This window comes from Eptesicus fuscus, chromosome 20 (genome assembly GCF_027574615.1).
Source record: "Eptesicus fuscus isolate TK198812 chromosome 20, DD_ASM_mEF_20220401, whole genome shotgun sequence".
Lineage (NCBI taxonomy): Eukaryota > Metazoa > Chordata > Mammalia > Chiroptera > Vespertilionidae > Eptesicus > Eptesicus fuscus.
In genome coordinates this window covers 20,913,119-20,940,954 of record NC_072492.1, presented here as the reverse complement: position 1 = coordinate 20,940,954, position 27,836 = coordinate 20,913,119, and the positions used below count along the sequence as shown (strand labels likewise).

The 27,836-nt window shown below is 39.9% G+C and overlaps 1 protein-coding gene across 1 annotated transcript in view; it reads left to right on the top strand.

The window, feature by feature from the left end:
- CRLF3 (cytokine receptor like factor 3) overlaps nt 1-24,008 on the top strand; it is a 40,898-nt gene extending 16,890 nt beyond the window's left edge. Inside the window, exons 3-8 of the mRNA XM_008147779.3 lie at nt 2,467-2,554; nt 4,630-4,807; nt 6,647-6,869; nt 8,278-8,410; nt 21,616-21,728; nt 22,565-24,008. Coding sequence (XP_008146001.1) covers nt 2,467-2,554; nt 4,630-4,807; nt 6,647-6,869; nt 8,278-8,410; nt 21,616-21,728; nt 22,565-22,821 — 992 coding nt within the window. The 3' untranslated portion in view covers nt 22,822-24,008. The remainder of the gene's footprint in view (nt 1-2,466; nt 2,555-4,629; nt 4,808-6,646; nt 6,870-8,277; nt 8,411-21,615; nt 21,729-22,564) is intronic.
- Nucleotides 24,009-27,836: the final 3,828 nt, after the last annotated feature.

Below are 27,836 nucleotides of genomic sequence, written 5' to 3'. Positions count from 1 at the left end.
TATCTGGAGATGTTAATATGGCAATTAATGGCATATACATCAGATCTGAATCAATGGGAATAAGAAATATCATCAAGAGATAGTCTACAAAATGAGATGAGAAGGCAGCAGATGGTAGAACTCAAAGGGACAGCAACATTTAAATAACTCGAGGGGGAAAAAGAGGCAGGGAAGGCGGTGGAACACCATCCATTCTGCAGACTGAGTGCAGTCAGTGGCAGAGGATAAAAAGTGTGTGTGGCTCACCAGTCTGTGACTCCAACTAGAAATCAGTCCCGTTTGGTCTTACGTGGAATATGGAACTAGTGTTATCTTCACATGCTAAGTGTATTTTAGTCTTATCTTCAGTGAGAAGTGTTTATTTGCTGTTCACCAAAACAGTGCCTTTGAGAAAAAATTTTTTAGCAAGACCACAGAATGTCTTTCCCTGGAGGCTGTGCATTTGGAAACAAACCCAGAAGCAGTTCATCACAGGTCAGGAGTGTACACCCATCACCCTGAGGACCGAGAGATGTTTTTAGTTTAGAAAATAAATCCTTCGAGGCACATGCATGCTTGTCACAGCATCTGATGCTTCAATTTTTTTGTACTTCAGAAATACTTTAAATTTCAAACTCTTTTCTCCTTTCCCAAGGGATAAAAACTTATTTATGGAATTGGGAGGATTTTAAGTCAGTGTTCAGTGTGTCTCTGTTTTCCTTTTGGTGAAGGAAACTTGAGTCATTCCAAGGTGCATTCGGATGGAAAAGAATTCTGGTGGGGCTATGGAAGGACATAGAAGTGGTTATGTTTTTACTGCATTTATATAGCATTTTCTCTTTATTCTGTTGAGTAATTTCTAATCTAATAGATGATAATCTTTTAGGAAAACATTATGATTTGTTGTTTTTTTAATCTTTACTGTTGAGAGTATTACACATGTTCCTCCTCCCCCCCATTTGGTTTTATAAGATCCCGTGTGCCCTACTCCTTCTGGCTCCTATTGGTGTTGATAAAAGTTTCTGAAGGAGGAGGGAAAAAGTTCCTGGGTCTTCTGCTTTGCATAAAGTTGATTGACAACCAGATTTCCTTGTATAGAACAGAACAGACATTTCTGGCAGGATGTTGCCATTGTGGACCCCTTTTCCTCTTTTTTTATATTTTTATATTTTATTGATTTTTTTACAAAGAGGAAGGGCAAGGGAGAGAGAGTTAGAAACATTGATGAGAGAGAAACATCGATCAGCTGCCTTCTGTACACCCCTCACTGGGGATGTGCCCACAACCAAGGCACATGCCCTTGACCAGAATCGAACCTGGGACCCTTGAGTCCACAGGCCGATGCTCTATCCACTGAGCCAAACCGGTTAGGGACCCTTTTTTTCTTGAGCTTAACCTTAGTGTCACTTCTAAAATAGTGTCTGCTTTTACTTTTTGGGAATTAAAATAAAAGCTACTTTAAATTTTATTTTTCAGTTAGAGTTTACATTCAGTATTATTTTGTATTAGTTTCAGGTATACAGCATAGTGGTTAGATAATCATATATACTTTACAAAGTATTTTCCCCCCCACCCCCCAATATTTCCAGTACCCACCTAGCACCATATAGGTATTACAATATTATTGACTATACTAGAGGCCCAGTGCACAAAATTCATGCATGGGTAGGGTCCCTAGCGGCTGCCAGCTGCTGGCCGGGGCCTCTCTTCGTTCCACGCCGCCCCCTGGTGGTCATCACACATCATACTGAGTGATCAAACTCCCGGTCAAACTCCTGGTCTCCCTGTTGAACTCCCGAGGGAACACTTTGCATATTAGGCTTTTATATATATATATATAGAGAGAGAGAGAGAGAGAGAGAGAGAAATTTCCTATGCTGTACTTTATATCCCCATGACTATTTTGTAACTACCAAAGTGTACTTCTTTTTTAAATTTAAATTTAATTTTTATTAAATTTATTGGGGTGATATTGGTTAGCATCATCATATAGGTTTCAGGTGTCGGTTTCTGTGTTAGAAGATCTGTATATTGCGTCATGTGCCTGCCACCCAAACAGCCCATACTTCTTAATTCCTTCACCTCTTTTGGGAATTTTTTTAAACAAGATTTTTATTGAGTGCAGAGAGGAAGGGAGAGAGAGAGGGGGAGAAAGAGAGAAACATCAATGATGAGAGAGGATCATTGATTGGCTGCCTCCTCCATGCCCCCCCCCCCCCCCCCCCCCCCGCTACTGCAACCCACCTGGATTATTGAGCTTGCAACCTGGGCATGTACCCTGACCGGGAACTGAAACATGACCTCCTGGTTCATAGGTCGATGCTTTCAACCACTGAGCCATGCCAAGCCTCTTTTGGAAATTTGATTGTGGCATCACTTAAGAATTGTTTGCAAGAAAACCAGAGACCTACCTGGATATGGGTTGTGTTGATTACTTTAGAATGTAACTATTTTTCGCTGTACTAGATCTCTTATTTCTGATTCTAGGAGAAATTGCCATTCTTGGTGGTGTAGGAGAACAGAATGAAAAACTGTGGAGCTTTACCAAAAAGGCCTCCCACATTCAGTTGGACAGGTAAGAGTTAATGCCTTTGGGGCTTACTTTTAAGCATCTAAACCAAGCATGTCAAACTCAAAGGCTAACATGGGCCAAATAAACAAGGTTTAACTTTATGTGGGCCGCAAAAAAACAAAAGCTTCAATTTTCATAGAAACCTACTGACCACCCAGTAGGTTTATTTCAATAGAGACATGCTGAATACAAAGGGCTGAAATAAATGAGTAATTGTTAACATAAAATAATAGAACACTTTAATAAAAATTAATCTTTTTTCTTGAACATTAACTTACCAGACACTGAATAACTGCACAAATTAATAAGTGTAATGCAAATAAGCCTATTTTTCTAGTTCTCCAAAAGTGAAATATTTCCTGTTGCACACACCAAACAAGTCAGTCCAAGGCCGATGACGTGGCAATCGGCTGCTAAAATATTCGCTGCTGGTATTAGTGGAGAGAAATGGTGCACCTGCGCGTAAGGCGTGTGAGGGAAATGAATGCAATGCGATTATAGTAAACAGTCATTAGCGAACGTTGTAGTTCGTTATTAATAATTATGTATAACAGGATATTGTAAAAATTAAGTTACGAATTTTTTTATTAAAATGTTTCTTACATACCATTATATTGGCTAGGCTGTAAATATATGTGGCCTGTGGGCCGTGGATTTGACATGCTTGATCTAAAATATCTGCCTTTTTATTCATCCCTGTTAAAGATTCTGATTAAGGGAGAAAGAATATATTTTTCAAGGTTTCACTGCTCATTATCAATGTTACTAATATAAAATAGTTGTGATTGCAATTTTTGGTGTAGTATCATTATAGATTTTCTTCGATTCTTTTTTTTAAATTAAATTTATTGGGGTGACATTGGTCAACATGAACATACAGGTTTCAGGTGTGGGTTTCTATGTTGCAAGATCTGTATATTGTACCATGTACTCACCACCCAAAGTAAAATCTTCTCCTGTCAACATATATTAGGATTCTCTTCTCCCCCTACTCTCTTCCCAGATTTTTTTCAATTCTAATGTGTAATAGAATTGTTAAATTTTTAATGATTTGAACAGAACATTGAAACTGGGTCATATCTCAATAAAACAGATCTTTTGATATAAACTTGACAACTGTGATTCTACCAACTTTTTTATCTTCTTGCTTATACTTATTTGGGAATAGAATCTTTATGTAATGTCTTGCAAAGCCCCCACTGCCATGAGCATTATTTACCGGGAGCTTCTGCATCCTTATAGTATGTGACTGATCTAAAGTATTCCTTGTTGTTGTTTTTTTGAATCCTCACCCAAGGATATGTTTATTGATTTTAGTGAGAGGGAGAGAGAGAGATAAACTAGTGAGAGAGAAACATCGATCAGTTGCCTCCGGTACCACCCAGGGATTGAACCCAAAACCTGGGTATGTGCCCTAACTGGGAATCGGACCTGCCACCTTTTGATGTGCTGGACAATGACAAAGCTCCAGCCAAGTGAGCCACACCAGCCAGGGCTGTATTATTATTTTTTTTAATAAGAGAAAGTTTATTTAGAAAGTCACAGAGGTAGAAGTGAACTATAGAATCAATGGGCTTAAGAAACAAGTTACAGAGGCAAAAGAAGGGCCTTTGGAGCTTAGGAGAGAGACAAGGAAAAGATGCCTGGGGGAAGGGAGTGGGGAAGGTGTGTTGTGCTCTATAGTGAGAGCCAACCCTTGGAATTTCTTTTTTGGCAGGGGTGGAGGGGGTGGGGGGTGGGGGGGAGAGGGGGGAGAGGCAGGGGATGGTGTTAATTCTCCTCCAAGGAATTTTTTTCCATTAATTTTAGAGAGTGGAAAGGAGGGAGGGAGTGGGGGAGAGAGAGAGAAACATCAATGTGAGAGAGACACATTGATTAGTTGCCTCCTGCACACGCTCCAACCGGGCTGGGGATCGAACCTGCAACCCAAGTACATGCCCTTGACTGGGAATCAAACCCAAGACTCTGTGGTGCTCTGGCCAACGCTCTAACCATTGAGCAACACCGGCCAGGGCCGCTCCTTGTATTTTTAACTCTTAGTTAAAAGCCTCATAAACACATGAGCTTTGTTTCCTCAGCTTACCAGAAGTGCCTTTACTGGTTGATGTGCCTTGTTTGTCTGCTCAGTTGGATGACTCAGTTCTTAACATAGTGAAAGACCACATTTTTAAGCATGGAACCGTAGCATCTCGCCCACCAGTGCAGATAGAAGAGCTAATTGAGAAGCCTGGAGGCATCATTGTGCGATGGTGTAAGGTACGTAATTCGGAATTATGGAAGTGGCTTCAACATTATGGGTTTGAGATTTGGGGGCCTTAAACTTTTTTTTCTTAAATATTGTTTTTTTAAAAAATATATTTTATTGATATTTTTACAGAGAGGAAGGGAGAGTAATAGAGAGTTAGAAACATTGATCAGCTGCCTCCTGCACACCTCCTATTGGGGATATGCCGGCAACCAAGGTACATGCCCTTGACCAGAATCAAACCTGGGACTCTTGAGTCCGAAGGCTGACGCTCTATCCACTGAGCCAAACTGGTTAGGGCTCTTAAATACGTTTTTATTGATTTCAGAGAGTAAGGGTGGAGAAGAAAGGGATAGAAACATCAATGATGAGAGAGAATCATTGATTGGCTGCCTCTCATACACCTCCCACTAGGAATCAAGCCCTATACCCAGGCATGTGCCCTTGACCGGAAATTGAACCGTGACTTCTTGGTTCATGGGTCAATGCTCACCACTGAGCCACACAGGCTGGGAAAATTACTTTTTAAATTAACTACCTTTGAATATTTTCTTTTCTTCATAAACAAAAATACAATTAAAGTCACAGGGATCTTGAACTGAGATAGCTCTTCCAGTTTGAGATAAATAGTTTTGAAGGTACTTTTTAAAATCCCTGAATCACTACATTTGTTTCTCAGTTGTAACTCTTACTGAGTTGAGGATTGCTCCCATTTCTGTTTATTAGGAAAGTCAAATGATGGTAGTGAATATTGGGTGTCCGATAGTTTTCTGGTCAACACTCAACTAATATCTCTGAAATAAAATGTCTAAAGAATGATTTCTTCACACTCTCAGCATTGCTGAGGTTTTGTGTGTTAAATTGGTTATATAGATGAGCTACCATATTTTATTTTATTAATCCTCACTCGAGGATATTTTCCATTGATTTTTAGAGAGAGTAGAAGGGAGGGGGAGAGACACAGAGAGAAACATCGATGTGAGGGAGACACATCAATTGGTTACCTCCCACACGAGCCTTAACCAGGGCTGGGGATCGAGCCCACAACCAGGGCATGTGACTGGGAATGGAACTGTGACCTCCTGGTTCATAGGTCGATGCTCAACCACTGAGCCACGCCGGCTGGGCTAGTTGTGGGATTCTTATCCTTGAATTTTTTTTTTCTTTTTTTCTTTTTAAAGAAACATCGATCAGCTGCCTCCTGCACAACCCCTACTGGGGATGTGCCCGCAACCAAGGTACATGCCCCTGACCAGAATCGAACCTGGGACCCTTGAGTCCGCAGGCCGACGCTCCATCCGCTGAGCCAAACCAGTCAGGGCTTATCCTTGAATTTTTAATGTTTTATCTATGGCATTATTGTGTAGAAATCATGCCATTTCATCGAAAGCAGATTTTTTTCATATCAGATTGGGAGGTCTAAAACACATGGTTCAATAAAGAAAAGAAGGGACTCAATGATGGAATATTTTCTATGACCTTCCTGAGAAGAGCCTGTATTGAGTATATTCAGCACATGGGCTTGTGTGCTTGGCCCAAAATGCCACATTCAAAGTTCTTTTTATTTTTTTATTTTTATTGATTTCAGAGAGGAAGGGAGAGGGAGAGAGAGAAACATCAGTGATGAGAGAATCATTGATCAGCTGCCTGCTGCACACCCCCTACTGGGGACTGAGCCCGCAACCTGGGCATGAGCTCTTGACCAGAATTGAACCTGGGACCCTTCAGTCCACAGGCCGACGCTCTATCCACTGAGCAAACCGTCGAGGGCCGCATTCAAAGTTCTTAAACAGTGATGCTGAGATAAATTATTCTCTGATTTTGACCTAACACAAAGTCTTTCTTCTTAGGTGGATGATGACTTTACAGCCCAAGATTACAGACTCCAGTTCCGTAAATGTACTTCAAATCATTTTGAGGATGTATATGTAGGCTCTGAAACTGAATTCATAGTATTACACATAGACCCCAATGTTGATTATCAGTTCCGAGTCTGCGCCCGAGGAGATGGCCGACAGGAGTGGAGTCCTTGGAGCGTCCCCCAGATAGGTCATTCCACATTGGTGCCGCATGGTATGCCCTTGCCTTCTCACTCCTGAGCTTAACTGTGTGTAGGAACACTTGTTTTCTGTGCTCAAGGTCGCACATTGACCACCCTTATTTCTAAGGCTAACCTTTGGATTGATGAGAACAACACAGGACGTGTCTTTTACTTCCTGATCAAATTACTTCATGTGACTTTTACAAAGAATTCAACAGTTCTTATCTCCAGAGTCTAAAATAGTGCCACCCAGGATTGGTAGCATTCCCTAAAACCACAGATTTTAAATACTGTATCAGGAAACTGCAGGGTTTTTTGTTGTTTTTTTTAAATATATTTTTATTGATTTCAGAGAGGAAAGGAGAGGGGGAGAGAGAGATAGAAACATCAGTGATGAGAGAGAATCATTGATCGGCTGCCTCCTGCATGCCCCCTACTGGGGATCGAGCCCACAACCCAGGCATGTGCCCTTGACAAGAATCGAACCCAGGACCTTTTAGTCTGTGGGCCAGTGCTCTATCTACTGCGCCAAACTGGCTAGGGCAGTGGTCGGCAAACTGTGGCTCTCGAGCCACATGCAGCTCGCGAGCCTCGGTTTGCCGCTCTGTTGACTAATGAGTTTGCCAACCACTGGGATAGGGGCTTAATCACAAGGAACAACAACAGCCTGTAATTATTGGAATCTAGAGTCTAGGTCAGTTTGCCGACCACTGGGCTAGGGCATGGAAACTGCAGTGTTTGATCCAAACGTTCAGTGTACATCTGAGTAGAGGCTTTTTCTCAAAAGCTGTATGGTTGACATTGATCTCTTCTACACTGAGTGGCCAGATTATTATGATCTCTGAAAGCATAATCATCTGGCCACTCAGTGTATATCCTCCTATATAATAAAAGGCTAATATGCAAATTGTTCCCTCGACCAGTTCTACCAGTAGGCAGGCCAGCCAATTGCCCATGTCCCCTCCCCCTGGCCAGGCTGGCCTGACCCCACCCATACATGAATTCATGCACTGGGCCTCTATATATATATATATATGTACACACACACACACATACACACACACACACTGAGTGGCCAGATTATTATACATTCAGAGATCATAATAATCTGGCCACTCAGTGTATATTACTAGTTCAACAGATTCCGACTCATTTGTTAAGTAGTTCTTAATCAGGTTGGAGTAAGCTCAAATGTGATTTTATCAGATAGGCGGTAACACTTTTATCTTCCATCCCAGAATTGTTTAAGAATAGATTAAAAGTGTTTTTATGGTTTGTAGGATTAACCATAATACCCTGTCATGGAAGAATCTTTTATTACATTTGCTCATGACCTCTAAGAGTAGTCTCTTCTCCTTCCAAGTCTTTTTTAATGTGTCTGTACTGAAGCTAGTCCTGAAAAGATCCTAATAGTTTTCAATGTCTTTGCTTTTTAAAAAGAATGGACAGCTGGCTTTGAGGGGTACAGTCTGAGCAGTCGAAGAAATATAGCACTCCGGAATGATTCAGAATCCTCAGGTGTTCTCTACTCCAGCGCTCCAACCTATTTCTGTGGGCAGACATTAACATTCAGGCAAGTAGATATTATAATATCTGTCTGTTGTGGCTTAGGCAGGATAATGAAGTGTACAGAACATATATAAGCTTCAGATCAAAATTGTCCTGAGGTTATCCCATCATTTATAGGCAGTGGTACTTTGAGGAGATTTCTTTATTTCTCTTTGCTTCAGTTTTCTCATGTATTCATAGGGTTATTATGAAGATTAACTGAACATAAAATGCATTGGTTATGTTTGATACATAGTATGTATATATTATGTTTAGGTCTCTTTTTTTCTTGGTAAATAGAGGTAAATAGAATACCTCTCAAAAGTCAACCTTAAAAAATTTAGAGGAAAAAGAAGGAACTTTTATCATTTGCAGCAGCATGGATGGACCTGGAGAGCATTATGTTAAGTGAAATAAGCCAGGCAATGAAAGAAAAATACCACATGATCTCACTCATTTATGGAAAATAAAGAACATTATAACCTGATAAACAAAAAGATAGATGCAGAGGCAGTAAAGCACCGAACAGACTCAAATTACAGCGGGAAGGCTGGGGAGTGTTGGGAAGGGGGGGAAAGAGATCAACCAAAGGACTTGTATGCATGCATATAAGCACACCAATGGACACAAGACATTGTGGGGTAGGATGAGGGCATGCGACAGCGGATAGAGGAGGCTGGGGGAAGGTCAATGGGGAAAAAAGGAGATATATGTACTACTATATGTAATACTTTAAACAATAAAAGAAAAAAAATTTAGAGGCACAGAATTTTCTTTTTGTAGTTTTGAATCAGTCAGATCAGGTCTCTATGAGAGACAACCTATCAGTGTAAACATACTATATACATAATTCTCTGAAAAAAAAAAAAACAGCAAACTGAAAACAAGTCTCTGCTACTACCAATTAATTTTCTATTTCTTTATCTATTTCTTCCTGTATTAGAAAATTTTTCTTTTTTGTGTTTTTATGTTATCTGAGATGTATTCTTTATGGTCATATTTCTAAGTATCTCTTCCTAGAAACCAAAGCTCAGTTTTGATTTAAAAACGTAAAGCTTGCCTGATGTTCACCATACTCACAGAGTAGCAAACTCTTTTCTAAGTTTTACCTCTTTTTTATTTTTATTTTTATTTTATTTATTTTTTAAATATATTTCTTTATTGATTTCAGAGAGGAAGGAAGAGGTAGAGAGAGATAGAAACATCAGTGATAAGAGAGAATCATTGATTGGCTGCCTCCTGCTTGCCCCCTATTGGGGATTGAGTCCGCAACCCAGGCACGTGCCCTTGGCCAGAATCAAACTTGGGACCCCTCTGTCCTCAGGCCGATGCTCTATCCACTGAGCCAAACTGACTAGGGCTTACCTCTTTTTTTAAAAAAAATATGTTTTTATTGATTTCAGATAGAGGGAGTGGGAGAGAGACAGATGGAAACATCTATGATGAGAGATAATCATTGATCGGCTGCCTCCTGCACACTCCCTACTGGGGATCAAGCCCAAAACCCGGGCATGTGCCCTGACCAGGAATCGAACCATGACCTGGTTCATGGGTTGATGTGCAACCACTGAGCCACACCAGCCGTGCTAAGTTTTAACTCTTGAGATCATGAGATTTTATTGTGAATGTTTGTTCCAAGTTCCTCCTGTTCTGTGCCTTGTCCTGTAAGGCATGGACAGTATCTGAAATATTATCTAAGCTAATGTTGCTCTGTTCTTCACCAGCCAAGTCATTTGAACTGTCAGCAGTTATCAGAATGTACTAGTTATGCGTTCTCTCATTTTTTATACCTCCTCACACCTCTTATATTAAGGTGTTATTAAGTCATCCTTTCTTTATAATGTAAGGGGTGAGAGGAAGTATCAGAAAGAGAAATAAGGAGTCTAGTGCCTCAAGCCTATTTAATTATTCCCCAAGTAATCATGAGATTTTTATACTAACATACCCCCTCTCTGTTTATTTCTCTTCTTTACAAAAATACTTGCATTAGGGAATCTCCTGAGAACAAGGTACTTCTATGTAATGGTAGGGCTTCCTAAGTTGATAGATTTAAGCCAGATGTCTCAGACCATAGTAAGAAAAATAATCATAGAAATAATAATTGTAGTTAATATTTCAATAGCATTTACTATGTGCCAGGTACTGGTTCTAAGCACTTTACGTGTGTTGTCACCAGACAGGGACTGAGCCTGGAGTGGGTCTGCCTCAGGCTGGCCTGCAGTGTGTGGGTTCTTGACTTTGTGCAGGAAAGATTTCATAATATGAGTCCAGGTGATTTTGAGGGTTTGTGTATTAAAGCTGGGAACCGTGAAACAAAGGAAGGACTTAGGGTGGAAGAAGCAGCAGGAGAGAGCCTAGGCGGTGCTCGGCTTTGGCTCCCTGGACACATGGGAAAGAAGTGAGCTAGCACAGGGCTTCTGTTAGCTCACTGGGAGGTGAAGGTCACGTGATAGAAGTGAGGCAGAGCAGAGCTGTTGTTAGCTCACTGGAAAGTTGGAGAAAAGGGCAACTTGGGATACGATCGGGGGTAAGCCCAGGAGAAGCTGTCCCTGCCGAACGCTTCCCTGGTTGCAAGTCTTGTGGGGACCCTTAGACTTTAGGAGGAAGTGAAAAGTTCATTCCCGCCCTAACCGGTTTGGCTCAGTGGATAGAGTGTCGGTCTGCGGACTCAAGGGTCCCAGGTTCAATTCCGGTCAAGGGCATGTACTTTGGTTGTGGGCACATCCCCAGTAGGGGGTGTGCAGGAGGCAGCTGATTGATGTTTCTTTCTCATCAATGTTTCTAACTCTCTCTCCCTCTCCCTTCCTCTCTGTAAAAAATCAATAAAATATATTTTAAAAAAAATTCATTCCTGAGAGGAGGCATAGGTGTGCTCTAGAGCGAGCTGGCACTGGTACTTTTTGTCTTAAGGGTTTATCTCTCTTGTGCTTGTGAGAATCTTAGGGAAGGGTTTCATCAGAATATTCATCAGCCTTCCAGGTGTGATTTTCATATGCTGATTATCAAAATGAGTGTACAGGGGAGTTTGGGATTATTCTTTGGTCTGCTTCACTGTTTTACTTTTATCTTGGGTCTGTCTGGCTCTAATCGAGGTTTTGTTATTTGTTCCCTGAGTTTATCTGTCCTTGGGTTTGGCTGGCACAAATGGCATTAATTGGGTCTCTGTCCTCTATCTCCCTGACCTGGGTGATTTAAGCTGTTTATTCTCTGGTAGGGAGGAGAGGTATAAACCATTTGCTCTCCAGTGCCCTTGGTTAGGGAAGATAAGGTCTGCGATTCACTAGCTGTCTGTAAGTTGTCTACGTTGTTTGGCCTTGCTTAATTACCATGTCTCAGTTTCTCCATTTCACTTGCCCAGGAATTTTCCTAGCTTCTTACTATCCTGCCTATATTAACTCATCTGATTCTCACAATAATCCAGTGAAATATGTGCAGTTATCATATTAAGGATGAGGATGCTAAGGCATGGAGAAGTCACTTACCCACTGTCACGAAGCTAGTAAATGGCAGAGTTAGGGTTTAAATCCAGGCAGTTTGCCTCCAGAGTCTGTGGTCTTAATGACTGGTCTCTATTGCTTCTTGTATGTCTTCCTGGGAGAGTAAACATAATTCCAATTAGTGCTGAAATCTATAGTTTTCCTGTTACAGTAGCTTTAGTTCTTTTTCTTTTTCCTCTTCAATGACGATTCTCTGTGGTTGATGGTGTCCTGCTTTTAAATCCTTTCTCTTTGAACACAGAAAAGGTCTGATAGATGGCACACTTAGATTTGTTTCTTAAGTCATTCAATAAATATCTGTTGATTTAATTTAAATCCTCTTACTATCTGTGGACTGTGGGCCTCAATAAATCATTCGTTATTTCCTGCCTCCTCCTCCAAAGATGCCAGACGGGCCCCCACTTGGCAGGGTAATTATCTGAAACTCAGTTAAGCTCAGTATTATCTTAGCCAGACCTTTGCATTTTTGTCATTTTTTTCTCTGAATGGGAAATGAAAATGTTTTCTCTCCTTGTTTAAAAGAAGTTCAGGCTTCAGCAATTAAGTCAGAAGATGTGAGTTGGGGGGACACCTCCATGTAGGAGGGAGGAAACCATAGGCCTACTTTATAAAGGTAAACTTTACTCAGTTTTTTAGGGCCTCTTTGTTTGAGGGCCTCTTAGTCAGAAGAGAGATTGTATTCCTGTAGGCACTGCCCTGTTGCTCAGCCCAGTCTACTTCCTGCTGCAGTTTCTGCAATGCTTAGAGCTGCTGAAGCCAAAGAAACCAGTTACAGCCTGGCTCTTAACCATCTCTACAGCCCAGTTTCATTTGGTGCCCAGGTCTGCTAGCAACCCCCTCCTTCCAGGCCTCTCCCCGATTTCCTGTCTGAGCATTCCTGCTTTCCCCTTCCTTGCTTCTAAGATATCCTATCTTACTACTTTTAAGCCATATTTTTACTTTCTCTTCTCTACTACTACTTTTCTTTAAAATAGCGTCCTTTCAAACAGCCTTCCTTAATCCTAATAGCCTCAGAAGTTGTCTTCCTTTTACAGATAAAGAAACAAAAGCACAGAGACTGACTTGTCAGTATTCAAATGCTGGCAATCTAGCCCCAAAGTCTGTTCTTAACCACTGCGTACCCTGCCTGTGGCAAGTAACATGAGGCAGTTAATCCAGGGGCGATAAGCTAGCTCTTTTTGGTAATAATCTTTCCCTTCAAAATTAGGGTTCCATTTTTCTATTGATGTGTAGCAAACCACCCCAAAACTTAGAGGCGTAAAACAGCAATAGTCATCTATTTTGCTCAGGAAACTATAATTTGCAGAGCTTGGCAAGTGCAGGCATCTCTGCTCATGTGGTGGCAGCTCGGGTGGTTTGACAAAGGATGGTGGTTCTGTTTCCAAGATGGCTCACTCATGTGGGCCTCCAGGGGTTGCATGCTGGCTGGGTTCCAAGAATGAGCATCCCAAGAGATAGGACGTGGGAACTGTCGGTTCTTAAGGCCTAGGCCTGGAAATGGACAGTGCCAGTTGTGCCACATTCTGTTGTTCAAGCAGTCACGGAATCTGGAAGCCAGCGGAGACACACAGACCCCACTTCTTTTTTATTTTTAAATATTTTTTGTTGATTTCAGAGAGGAAGGGAAAGGAAGAGAGAGATAGAAACATCGTTGATGAGAGAGAATCATTGATTGGCTACCTCTTGCACGGTTCTCACTAGGGATCGAGCCCGCAACCCGGGCATGTGCCCTTGACTGGAATCAAGCCCGGGACCCTTCAGTCCATAGGCTGACACTCTATCCACTGATCCAAACTGGCTGGGACTAGCCCAACTTCTTGGTAAGGGAAGTATCAAAGAATTTGGGGCTTTATCTGAGAAATGCCATGGTTGGTGACTATTAGAAGAGGGATTTGTGAATTTGATTTAATGCTTGCCTTTGGTGAAGCATTAGCATTACCTTTTCTGAATGAATTTAAGCTTGAGATCTTTCTTTTTCTGTACAAGGTTGGTCTCTGTCATTACTAGGTATATCCTCACTGCTAATTGTTAGCTCCTCATATTAAAAAACAAACAAACTCCAACCTAATTTAATCTTCCCTGGCATAGTCTCCTCTGGGATTAAGAAGTTAATTTGTTTTTAACTGGGATCTTTGAGATCTTGTCAGCTCCTCCTTATGGAGACAGATGCTCTGTCCGAGGGAGAGTACAGCTTTGCTGGGTTTTATATTTGGCCAAAGCGATACGCTAGAAATATGGTATGTCGTCCTTTCAGATTGAAGCTTGGCTGGTATTACAGATGTAGGGAATGTCAGAGGAGTTCTCCCCACAGACTATTACTCACTTGGGTGAGATTAGAGAGCTGGTTTCCTATGTAGATCTCCTTTAGGATTCTGTACTCTAGCTTTTAGTTTGTAGAGGGAGGATTGCATGAAATCGTGAAGGCGTATCTGCTTTGGGGTGTTCACATATTATAGCTATTCCTCCCAGATAATCTAAGAACTGTTCTTTAAAAATTTTATTTTTAAATTACAGTTTACATTCAATATTATTTTGCATTAGTTTCAGGTGTACAGCATAGTGGCTAGAGTAGACAATCATATACTTTACCAAGTGTCATTCCTCACCCCCCACCCCCGATATTTCAAGTACGTACCTGGCACCGTATGTAGTTATTATTGACTGTATTCACATCCCTGTGACCGTTTTGTAACTATCAGGACTATTTCTTAGACTTTTTACTGCCTGTTTTCTTTCTGTCTTAAACTACTTTTCTAAACTCTTAAGGACAGTTCGGATCAACTCCAGTCTTTTGAATGAGGCTGTTTGTTTCATCAACCCTTATTCCACTCAGATGGTATTTACAGTACTTGACATTGGCAGGAGCGCAACGTTTAAGAAACAGAGAAAACCAGAAACTTTGGCTCAATGTAGAGCAGGCAGCTTATAAATTAGTATGAGAATTATCCAGACTCCTTGGAATCTAGAGGAGGGAAAAGTTACTTCTAGGTGAGGGTTGGTAAAAGGCTTTTTCTCAGGCGGAGCTGGAAAGGACAGTTCAGGGAAACAAAGCAAGACAAAATACAGAGTAGCAAAAATACAAAGAACAGCAAATAGAGAGCATGCCTGGGGTTAATAGAGATGGGAAGTTAGTCAGAGAGAACCCCAGAAAGGTAGCATATTCTTTTGGACAGGCTTTGTATGACTTTTCTTTAATTCCTCAAAGAAATGCTTCTTTTGGAGGTCACCAGTACTCATTTACAAGGAGGATATTTGATATTGCATACAGAGCTCCCCCTCCCCACAAAAAAGGCTTCTGCAAGTAAAACCAAGTCGGGTTTATATTCTAGTGACCTAGTGCATGGATTCGTGCACATTGAAAGGAAATTAATTAGAAGGTGGCTGACGGGGCGGGACTGGGCGAGATGGGCCAAACACGCCCTGGAGCCAACCTCCCGCGGTCCTTCCCTGGCATCTGCGGAGTGAGTGGGGTCCCTCAGCCTGGCCTGCAGGGATTGGCCGAAACCAACAGTCCGACATCCCCCGAGGGGTCCCGGAGTGTGAGAGGGCACTCTGCAAAGTTGCCATCGTGTGAAACACAAATGCAAGTGTGCAGTAAACCAGATTCGGGGCCGAAAGTGCCCCAGCAACAACATAACCCACGACCGAAGGTGGAATCATGCAGCCCTGTGAGGAATTGGGCTCCCTCCTCTCTGGTTTCGGGGTGCATCACCCGAGAACTGCTGCTGCCAAGTTACTGCAGCTCGGCAGCTCCTGCGTTTAGCGTCTGCCTACTGGTGGTCAGTGTGTGTCATAGTGACTGGTCAGACAGTCAGAGGGACACTTAGCATATTAGCCTTATATAGATAGATAGATAGATAGATAGATAGATAGATAGATAATCTTGGGGGTCAAGAATTTACAAGTGAGCTAGACCAGCAGTCGCCAACCGGTGGTCTGTGAGGTCCGAAAGGTTGGTGACTGCTGAGCTAGACTGTCTACCAGTATATATATAAAAGCCTAAGCGACCGGCTACCCAGCTGACCGGCCGGTAGTTATGACACGCAATGACCACCAGGGGGCAGACACTCAATGCAGGAGCTGCCGAGTGACAGCAACTTTGCAGAGTGCCCTTTCATACTCTGGGACCCCTCAGGGGATGTCGGACTGCCGGTTTCGGCCCGATTTCCTGCAGGCCAGGCTGAGGAACCACATCTGCTGGAGGGACCCTGCTCACTTTGCAGATGCCCTTCGAGCCCTGGCGTGTGCCCCAGGTGCGGCCAGCCAGGGAGGGACCATGGGAGGTTGTCTCCAGGGCGTGTCTGGCCCATCTCGCCCAGTCCTGCCCCACTGGCCACCTTCTAATTAATTTTCTTTAAATGTGCATGAATCCGTGCACCGGGCCTCTAGTACAAAATAATAATAGTCAGCATTTGTTGAGCCCTACTATGTATTAGTTCTTAATGAGTTAATTTCTATAAATGCTCATTATATCCTCACAAGGTAGAGATACGTATTATGGATGTGGAAAGATTAAGCAACCTGCTGAGATCGTACAGATTGTTAATAGTGATGCTGAGATTCAAATCCTGACAGTCTAGCCCTGTAGGACTCTGCATTAACTTAGAGTAAGGTAGGAGGCCATTGGAGGATATTGAGTAAAGGAATGATGTCATCTGGCATATGTTTTTTTTTTTTTTAATGTTTCTATTGATTTCAGAGAGAGGAAAGGAGATGGAGGGAGAAATAGAAGCATTGATGAGAGAGAAACATTGATCAGCTGCCTCCTGCATGCCTCCCCCTGGAGACTGACCCTATAACCCAGGCTCTCTCTCCTTTTCCCTTCTTCTCTGAAACCAATAAACATATATTAAAAAAAAAAGAGAGAGAGAAATGAATCTTTTCTACAGTGGATGAACACACACCAGCAAAAATATTACCAGAAACGAGGAATAAACCATATTCAGCATTCTAATATTAATTGTATAAAGAGTTGGATGAGTTGGCCAAACTGAAGGTTAAGAGCACAGTCCTCCAAAAGATCGCCCTCACTTCAGATGGTTCATAGGAGGCTTCAGATTTCTGGGAGTCCCACAACCACCTTCAGGTTCTATAATTCACTAGAATGACTCAGAGAACTCAGGAAAGCCCTACACTATGGTTACAGTTTTATTATAGCAAGAGGATACAAATCAGAATCCACCAAAGGGAGAGATGCATAGCGGGAGGTCTGGGAAGGTTCCAGACATGAAGCTTTTGTTGTTCTCAGCATGACCGTAGGCAAGGAGTATTGCGAACCAAGGTGTCCAGTTTTTATTGGGGATTTTTTATGGTTGCTTAAATCATTCCCCGTTTGACTCAATGTTCACTTCCCTGCCCCCCCCAGGAGATTAGGCTGATATTCTGTAGCTCAAAGCCTCAAACCTCTAATCACGTGATTGGTTTCTCTGGGGTGACCTGCTCCCATGCTGAATCATGCTGTTAGTATCAACTAGGGGCCCACCCTGCAGACCTTATCCGATTTAGTTGTTCCAATTAACGTTCTTTATAGATAAGATAATCTTGCATCACGTGTTATAATAGTTGTCTCCAGTCTCTTTTAATCTGGGACAGTTTCTCCATTTCTGTATCTTTTAACTTTTATGATATTGGACAATTGTGAAGCCTACAGACCAATTATAGAATATCTCTTAATTTGGGTTTGTTTGTTTCTTAATGATTTGGTTCAGGTTATGCATGTTTGGCAGGAATAATATAGAAGTAATATTGTGTTCTTTTCACTGCATTGAATTCTTTAGGATATGTACCCAGAAGTGAAATTGCCAGATCATGTGGTGGTTCCACTTTTACTTTTGTAAGGAACCTCCGTACTGTTTTACATAGCAGCTGCAGCATTTTAGATCCCCATCAACAGGGCGGTACTTTGGTTAGGATTTTTGCATCTATAGTCATCTGAGTTACTGGCCTGTAGTTTGCTTTACTTGTAGTGTCTTTTTCTGATTTTGGTTTCAGGATAAAATGAGCCTCATAAAATATGTTTGGAAGTGTTTCCTTGTCAACAGTTTTTGGAAGAGTTGAGAAGGATTATCATTAATTGTTCTTTAAATGTTTGGTGGAATTCACCAGTGAAGCCACTGGTCCTGGGCTGTGTGTGTGTGTAGGTTTCTGATTACTTATTTAACCTACTTTCTATTTATAAATCTATTTTTTCTTCATGTCAGTCTTGGTAAGTCATGTTTGTAGGAATTTATCCTTTTTTTTTTTTTAGATTATTCAACTTTGGTCGTATGTTCATAGAAGTCTCAGAATCCTTTTCATTTCTGTGGCATCAGTTGTAATGACTCCTCTTCCATTTCTGACTATTTGTATCTTCTCTTTTTCTTAGTTCATATACTAAAAGTTTGTCAATTTTGTTGATGATTTCAAAAAACAATTCTTAGTTTTTTAAAAATGTTTTTTTAATTGATTTTAGAGAAAGAGGAAGGCAGAGAAAAAACATCGATTTGTTGTTCCACTTATTTATGTGTTCATTGGTTGATTCTTTTTTTAAATATATATTAATTTCATAGAGGGAGGGAGAAGGAGAGATAGAAACATCAATGATGAGAAAGCTTCACTGATTGGCTGACTCCTGCATGCCCCCTACTGGGGATTGAGTCCGCACCCCTCAGCATGTGCCCTGACCAGGAATCAAACTGTTACTTCCTGGTTCATAAGTTGACTTTCAACCACTGAGCCACACCAGGCGGGCATAGTTGATTCTTATATATGCCCTGACCCGAGGAAAAGCCCACAACCTTGGCATATTGGCATGACACTCTAACCCAGCGGTTGCCACCCTTTCTGACTTCACGGACCACCAGTAGTCCACGGACCACCGGTTGGCGACCACTGCTAACCAACTGAGCTACCTTGCCAGGGCTCTTTTCTGTAAGGATATTTTTGCCACATATTATATCCTTGGTTTCCAGTTTTTTTTCTTAAGCACTTTGATTATGCCATTCTACTCCTTTCTGGCCTGTGAGGTTTGTTTAGAAATCCAATAATAGTCTTATGTGAGTTCCTTTGAACATGTGAAGTCACTTTTCTCTTCCTGCTTTCAAAATTCTCAATTTTTGACTTGCGGCGAATTGATGTTAATGTGTTTCAGCGTGATTTCTTGGGTTCATCCTAGTTGGAGTCTGTTTGATTTGTTGAATCTGGATATCTGTTTCCTTCCCCAGATTTGGGAAAATTTTGACCATTATTTTTTTCTTTTTTTAAAATATATTTTTATTGATTTCAGAGAGGAAGGGAGAGGGATCTCCCAGAAGTCTCTTAGACTTTCTTTACTCTTTTTCTTTGAATATTTGATTGGATAATTTCAAATAACCTGTCTTCAAGTTTGATATTTCTTTCCTCTGCCTAATTAAACATGGCATTGAATTCCTCTTGTATTTTCTGGAGATCTATTTTTTTGTTTGGGCCGTATTTTCCTTTTTCTCCATATGTTTTATAATTTTGTGTTGGAATCTACACACATGAAAACACCTCCCTTTCCCAATCTTTATGGCCTGGTTTTGGACAGGAAAGGACTCTCGAAAGGAGCCTACCTAGAGATTCTAGGGGGGCCTCTGACATCTTTTGGTGGGGCCTTGTATGTGTGATTTCCCTGGGCTTGTGTGTGCAATTTCTCAGAGGGCCTTGCTGGCTCCCTCTGGTGCCTGTTTGTGGCACTGCAAGTTCTCTGGTGCTACTGCAGCAAGGCTGCCGTGCCCTGTTGTACTCAGATGCCACCAGCCATCCAGAGTATGTGGGCTCATCAGCGCCCCACGTCAAGTGAGACAGATACCATTTCTTTGTGTGGTCCCATGAAAAGCTTCTGGTATACCAGAATCACTTTCTACTCTTCTGCCTCTCTCCCAAAGGAGAGAAACCTTGAGCTATGTATGTGCCTTCTCCCAATCATGCCAAGTCGCATGGGCTATAGGATGCCACTCTTCTTTATCTTTGGTCTCGGCAGCATTCAGACATTCATACTATGCCAGTTTCTACAGTGCTGCAAGTGAGGCACGACAGAAGCCAAGTCTTCAGGCAACCCTCCATGGAGTTGGAGTGCTGGATGCGCTGTGCTCTCTCTCCCTCCTGAAGGAAAAGTCAGAGGCTAGGTGTTCTTGCCTGGCACTGAGCTGTGGTGGCTTAGGAGAGGCTGGCATGGGGAAAGTGAACTTGTTCTTCCTCTCCGTTTCAGTGCAGCTGTTTTCAGCTTTGTGCTCCCTTAGAGTATTACAGCTTCTTAACTAGATTCTGGAAACCTCATAAAGCTATTTTAGTCTGCATGTCCTTGTTAAAGCAGAGTTTCTGTGGTAGAATGAGGACTGGCACTTCGTTCTGCCATAGCACTGATGTCACTCCCTCCTCCCCATATGTCTTTAGGTGGCTGGTTTAGAAGTGCAATGACTTCAGAAACTCGCTCACATATTTACTATGACCCTGTATGTTTCCCACTTTACAACAAAAGACTTTGAAGCCACACTGAGTATAAATAATCACAGTCTTCCCTTGGTAAAGCTACATTCTGTTCCTTATTCATTTTTCTTTTTCTTTTTCTATCCTTGCAAAGTCTGGCGTTTTGGAACGGTGGGGAAAATGAGCCTGGTAATAGCAATCTAGGTTGACCTTTATATTTAGGTTTCTTAATTTCTAGAGTAAATGATGATGCATTATTTGAGACTAAAACACAAAAGGAAATGCTTAAACCTTCTACATAGGAAGTTCTCCCAGCAAAATAGGTTTGTATTCATATTATCCTTTTTATTTTTATTTATTTATTTTTAAAATGTTTTTATTGATTTCACAGAGGAAGAGAGAGAGATAGAAATATCAATGATAAGAGAGAATCATTGATCGGCTGCCTCCTGCACGCCTCCGACTGGCGATCGAGCTCCCAACCCGGGCATGTGCCCTGACCGGCATCAAACCACGACCTCCTGGTTCATAGGTCGACGCTCAACTACTGAGCCACGTCAGCCAGGCCATGTTATCCTTGTTAAAAGACTGTAATATCTGTTTTAAAGGCTTTAAATACTTGATAAACAGTAATCAAATCATTGCTAGACTCTCATATTGATGATGGTAATAGTCACACTTATTATAATGGCAAGTATAACAAGTTTTCTGTGTGTCCAGCACCAGAACATAAAATAGAAATGTGCTTATAGCTGTAAATAGTTAACACAGACTCTACAGTCACAATGCCTGCCATCGAGTCCTAGTTCCACCACTGAGCCAGGTGATGGGGGTCAGTCCTAGTCAGCCTTGTTTTTTCTTTTGTGCCTCGGTTTCCTCATATAAAATGGATATGATAATAACTAGAGGCCCTATGCATGAAATTCGTGCAAGGGTAGGCCTTCCTTCCCCTGGCTGCCGGCACCGGCTTCCCTCTGGCACCCGGAACCCGGGCTGGCTTCTCTCCGGCCACCCACAGGCACCCAGGACCAGGGCTTCCCTCACAGCCCTAGCTTCGTCCGGTCTAATTAGCATATCACTCTTTTATTATTATAGATAATACTACCTACCTCATGGGTTGTTCTGTGAATTGAATAAAGTGATTTATAGATAAATTTTTAGAACAGTGCCTGAAATTTAGGAAGTTCTAGATTCTTATTAGCTATTAAGAGCAGTTGTGATGAGATTATTCTTTTAAAGCTTAATAATTGTTACAGATCATGTTTGAAAAAAAAAAGATTGAATGTTCTTTCTCCCTCATTTACAGAGTTGAAACTGTGGGCCAGCCAGATAGAAGAGACAGTATAGGAGTGTGTGCAGAAAGGCAGAATGGATATGACTCTCTGCAGCGGGACCAGGCAGTGTGCATTAGTACGAACGGTAAGAGATAAGTCACTGTCAGTCCTTTGACACATATATATTAATTACTGTGGTAAGCTATGAATCTGTCCCAATATCACACATTTATAGCAGGAGGTGAGAATATATAGGTCTTAATGACATATCCAAATGGCTACTGTGTACCAGGCATTGTTCTGTACCCTTTATAAATATAAATTATTTAATCTTTTTAACAACTTTTTGAAGTGGGGAGTAATATTATATCCATTTTATAGATGATGAAGGCTGAGCCACAGAGAGGTTAAGTGACTGGAGTTGGGTGGCCTGGGACTCGCTCCAGGGAGTCTGCCTCTGCATCCTGCTTGCATGGGTCATCTAAATTAAACCTAGATTAGGGAACTAGGGAGAGGGGTTAATTTGTTATATATCTCTAATGTTGTTTGGTCCCTTACTTCAAAGTAATCACACTTCCAAAAGTCACTATCAAGATATCTTCATATCTTGTGGTGTGGGTCAAGCAGCAGGTAGAACGAGATTCCTGTTCATTCCATGTGAAACGATCTTGCTATTCCACAGGATGTAATTGTATAATGGAGTCAAGCTTCTTTTGATACCATTCATGTGGGAAATTCATAGTCTCTGTTCTAAAAGAGAACTCTACCTAGACCAGAATTCTAAAATGTAATTAAAGCTTTAACTTTCCTTTCTGCCTAGAGGATGGGGGTTAATTAAATGCATTATTTTTGACCAGTTGGCATTCCAAAATGTTTTCTTTATTTGAATTAGGAAATAAGCTGTGTTCTGAATAATCTAGACTCTATTTCAATTCTTAGTTGTTGCTCACAGGTAAATGACTTTTTACCTTAACATTTTAGGTGCAGTTTTTGTAAATGGAAAAGAAATGACTAATCAATTGCCCGCCGTTACTTCTGGGTCTACTGTCACATTTGACATTGAAGCTGTGACTCTAGGATCCACCAATAATAACGAAGGCGGAAACTTCAAGCTTCGAGTAACTATTAGCTCAAATAACAGAGAAGTGGTTTTTGATTGGGTACTTGATCAATCTTGTGGTTCTCTTTACTTTGGATGCTCATTCTTCTATCCTGGATGGAAAGTGTTGGTGTTCTAGACTTTTGGATGATTGGCTTTGGTTTGCAGGGTTTTAATGTAGCTGTCCTCAGCCCAATTTAGTTTTAATTTATTTAAAAAAACATGTTAGATTCATCTCTCAGTTAAGCCATTGGAAATGGAAATTGTTTACTGCATTTATTTTGGAATATTTTAGCAATAAGAAACTTGAATATTATGGACAAAAGCGTAATGCAGTCATTTTTATTTTTAGCATAGTGTTAATTAAAATGTCACATCACAATATAATGAATAAAACAAATTAGCTTTTAAAATATGAGGAGATACAGAAAGCCCTATACCTTTCCACTGTACTTTTAAAAGTTGGCTATTAGAACAGAAAAATTTAATGTATTATTATTTTTTTAAATCTCCATCTTTTAAGAATCCAGGGCCATGTAAGACTTTAGTTTAAAACAACAGGACTAGGCCAGAGAGAAGCCTGAGTCTGTAATACACATTCACTTCTGTGTTCTCCACTTAAGTGTTGAATATGCTCTTCATATTCAGGCATTCGTAAGCAGTATTGAATTTTATCACATATTCAGTATTCTTAAAGTCCCCAAAACATGATAATTTTTGCAGTTTTTGTAATTACTGAGCAAATGTCTATAATAGGCAATGTATTTTCTTTTGTTCTTTCCCTATAGTTTGATTCATGATAGGCTAGAGGACTTTTACAGGGTAAAGCTACTTGTGGAAGTAGTATGCACAGCAGTGTTAGCCACATCACATGTATGGAACATGTACTTGTGCATATCCAGCCACAGTGATATGCATATTAACATTTTAAAGGTATGAACTGCAGTCCAGTTTAATGTCAGTTTATAAATGGTCGTTTAGCGGACCAAATATAGGGTAAATACTTGACCTATTTTTGACAACTTAAATTTGTGTAAAATATTTATTTGAAGGACTTAGTATGTAAAATGATTATCTTAACTTGCTATATACCAGCCTACAGAATTTTTTAATGTGAATTTTTTTTTCATTTTTAACAGTAGAAAAGTAGAAAAGCAAGTTTGATATTTTTGTAAGATAATTTATTTGGGGATTCACATTCCCTGTTAGACAATCATGACCTTTTTTCCCTTGCCTTATGTATAAGTAAGTCATCTTTCACTAAAGATGTGTTAGAATGTAGATGCCTCGTCCAGCTGTCTAAAAAAATAAAACCTGAAAGTTAAATGCGTGTATTTTTTTTTCTTGCATGATACTTGAATCCAATTTTAATCTTTACTTTTAAGAAGGGGAGTAAAGAGTTTCTTGTGAAAAGTTACTTATATTCTGTATATAAGTTTACTTATACTATATTCTCTGATACTGAGCATAGTGCCTGATACATAACACATACACAATAAATGTTTGATTGAATGAATATAGATGATTATTTTCTCCAGAATGTCATCTTATTGCCTCATTCAGCAAATATTTATTGAACATCTTTATTTCTTATCCTCCATTGGAGAATGGCGTCTTAAATTTATACTTCTAGAATCTACCTATTTATAGAAGTGACTTAAACCTAACTTAATTTTAGACAGATGTAGATTTTTAAAAATATATATTTTACTGATTTTTTACAGAGAGGGAGGGAGAGGGATAGAGAGTTAGAAACATCGATGAGAGAGAAACATTGATCAGCTGCCTCCTGCACACCCCGCACTGGGGATGTGCCCGCAACAAAGGTACATGCCCTTGACCGGAATCGAACCTGGGACCTTTCAGTCCGCAGGCCGACGCTCTATCCATTGAGCCAAACGGATTAGGGCCAGGTGTGGATTTTAATATTTTGAAATCTGAAACTAATTTAAATATTGGGATCAGGCTTTTGGTGTCAGGTCTAAGAACTCTGTCTAGCTCTAGACCCCAAAGATTTTCTCCTGTGTTTTTTCCTAAAAGTATTATAGTTTAACATTTACATGTAAGTCTGTGGTCCATTTTGACTTAATTTTTGTATAAGGTGTGAGACTTAGGTTAAAGTCCATTTGGGAACATGTAGATGTCTAATTGCCCCAGCACCATTTATTGCAAAGGCTATCTTTCCTCCATTGAATGGCTTTTGCACCTTTGTCAACTAAAGTTTTTGTTGGGTATATTCCTGGGTTCTCTGTTCTGTTCTATCGATCTATGGGTCTATCCCTCTGCCAATACCACACAGTATGATTACTGAGCTATATAATGTTTTAAAATCAGGTGGTAGACTGATTCCTTTCTAATTTACCTTTTTCCAAATTGTTTTAGCTATTCCAGTCCTGTTGTCTTCCCATGCAGCTTTTAGAGTAATCTTTACCTGCAAAAAATAAATCTTGCTGGAATTTTGATAGAAAATTGTGTTAAACCTGTGTATCAATTTGGGAAGAGTTGACATCTTTACTATGTCGAATTTCCCAATTCATGAACACAGTATGTTCCTTCTATATAGATTTTTGATTTCTTTAAATCAGCATTTTATAGTTCCCAACATACAAGTTCTGTACATATTTTGCTACATTGACACCTAAGTTTGTTTTTTTTTAGTGACTATAAATGGCATTGTATTTTTTATTTTGGTTTCCACATGATAATTCTGAATATATAGAATTGATCTTCATATATTTATCTTGTATCCTGCCAAATTGATAAGCTCAGCTCTCCTTCCCTTTTGAGATTTTGTCTTTGATTCAAGGATTTTCTAGAAAAATCTTTTTAGTTTCCGAGTGTGTTTGGGGGTTTTCATGTTATCTTTCTAGTTTAATTATATTTATGTTATCTTTCTAGTTTAATTATATTTAATTATATCCTAGAGAACACACTCTGTATGACTTCAATTATTTTAAATTTGTGAGGTTTATGTCATGCCCCAGGATATGGTCAATCTTGGTATATGTTCTTTGGTACTTGAAAAGACTATAGTCTGCTGTTAATGGGTAGAATGTTTTATAAATGTAGATCAGAATCCTGTTGGCTGTTGTAGAGTTTTACACCTTTCTAATTTTCTGTCTAGTTGCTCTGTCACTTTTTGAGAGGGGCATGTAGAAGTCTCTAATTATAATTGTGAATTTGTCTCTTTTCCTTTCGTTCTGTCAGTTTTTGACTCAGTTTTTCCAGCTCTTTTGTTTTCTGAATACATACCTAGGATATCTACATGTTCTTGGTGGATTGACCATTTTATCAAAATGTCCCTGTATGTCTCTGGTAAGTTTCTTGGCTTCTTAGTTTACTTGATATTAATATAGCCTCTCTTGCTTGCCTCTGATTGTTTGCATGATATATATTTTCTATCCTTTTACTTTCAACTTGTCTATATAGTTTCTTATAGATATCATATAGTTGGGTCATGGTTTTGTTTTTTTAATCTGTCAATCTCTGTTTTATTTGGTGTGTTTAGACCATTTACATATAATTTTGTTACTGTTATGTTAGGAATTAAGTCTGTCATTTTTCTCTTTCTGTTTTCTGTTCTTTCTGGTCTTAATTTCTCTGCTTTTCTTTTTATTCATTCTTGTAAGGTTACATGAACATATTTTAGAATTTCATTTTATCTATAATGTTTTTGAGAGTCTCCCTTTATATAGTTTCTTTAGTAGTTGTAGGCATTAATGTATACATAATATCTATATATGTATATACATGTATATATACGTTAGTATATCTGTATTATGTATTATATACGTATGTTGTATATAATTTATCCATTATATATCTATCTATATCTTTTCAGTGTGTTGGTCATTATTTTACCAGTTCAAGTAAAACATAGAATCCTTACCTTTCTTTATTCTTCCCCCATTTACAACATAATTTTCTTGCTTAAATATTTTTCAAGATATTTTGCTTTAACCATAAAATATTTTAGAAAACTGAAGAAATGAAAAGCCTATTGTATTTACCTATATTCTCTTTACTATGTTATTTCATTGTTCATGATGTTCCAATATTCCTTCTTGTATTATTTCTTTTCTGTTTAGAGAACTTTGTTTAGCCATTCTTTTAAAAGGTTAAGTTTGCTGGTGTAAAATTCTTAGTTTTCTTTCATCTGAGAATGTCTTGATTTCTTCTTCATTCCTGAAGGATATTTTCACTGAGTATAGAATTCTGGGTTAACAATTCTTTTCTTTCAATACTTGAAAGATACTATGCTGCTTCTCCTGGTTTCTGATTTTTAAAAATCTGCTATTCTTATTGTTTTTCCTTGTAGGTAAAGTGTCACTTTTCTCTGGTTGCTTTCACTGTTCTTTTGTCTTTAGTTTTTATAAATTCAATGATGTTATATCTTTGCATAGATTCCTTGTTTTCCTCAGCTTCTTGAATTTTTAGTTTTATGTCTATGGCCAAATTTGGAAAGAGTGCAGCCATTATTTCAAGTACTACCCTTTTTTTGTCCCACTGGTTTTTGAGATTCCATTTATTTTTAAGTCTGTTCAAATCAGGTTATTTCTGTTGGTCTATCTTAGTTTACTGATTCCTCTGTCACCTCCTGCCATTCTACTGTTGGGCCCATCTATGAGCTTTTTATTTTGTTATTTATTCTTGTTATTTTATTTTTCAGTTCTAAAATGTCCATGTGGCTCTTCTTTGTATCTTCTATTTCTTTGCTAAGATGTTCTATATTCTTTGCTTGAGGCTATTCATTTTTTTATTTTTCAGTGTATTCATTGAAACATTGAAACATATTTATCACGGTTGTTGTGATGGTTAGTCGTATGTCTACTTGACTGGGCTAAGGGATGTCCAGGTAGGTAGCTAAACATTATTTCTGGGTGTGCATCTGAGGATATTTCTGGAAAAGATTAAAATTTGAATTGATAGATTGAAGAAGGAAGTGGGTGAGCATCATCCAATCTGTTGAGGGCCTGAATAGAACAAAAAAGCAGAGGAAGGTTGAATTCACTCTGCCTGTTGAGGTGGGATGTGGATCTTCTGCCTTCGGCACTCCTGGTTTTAGGGCCTTCAGATCTGGACATCTACACCACTGGCTTTTAGGCCATCGAATGACATCACTGGCTTTCCTGGGTTCCCACCTTGCAGGCAGAT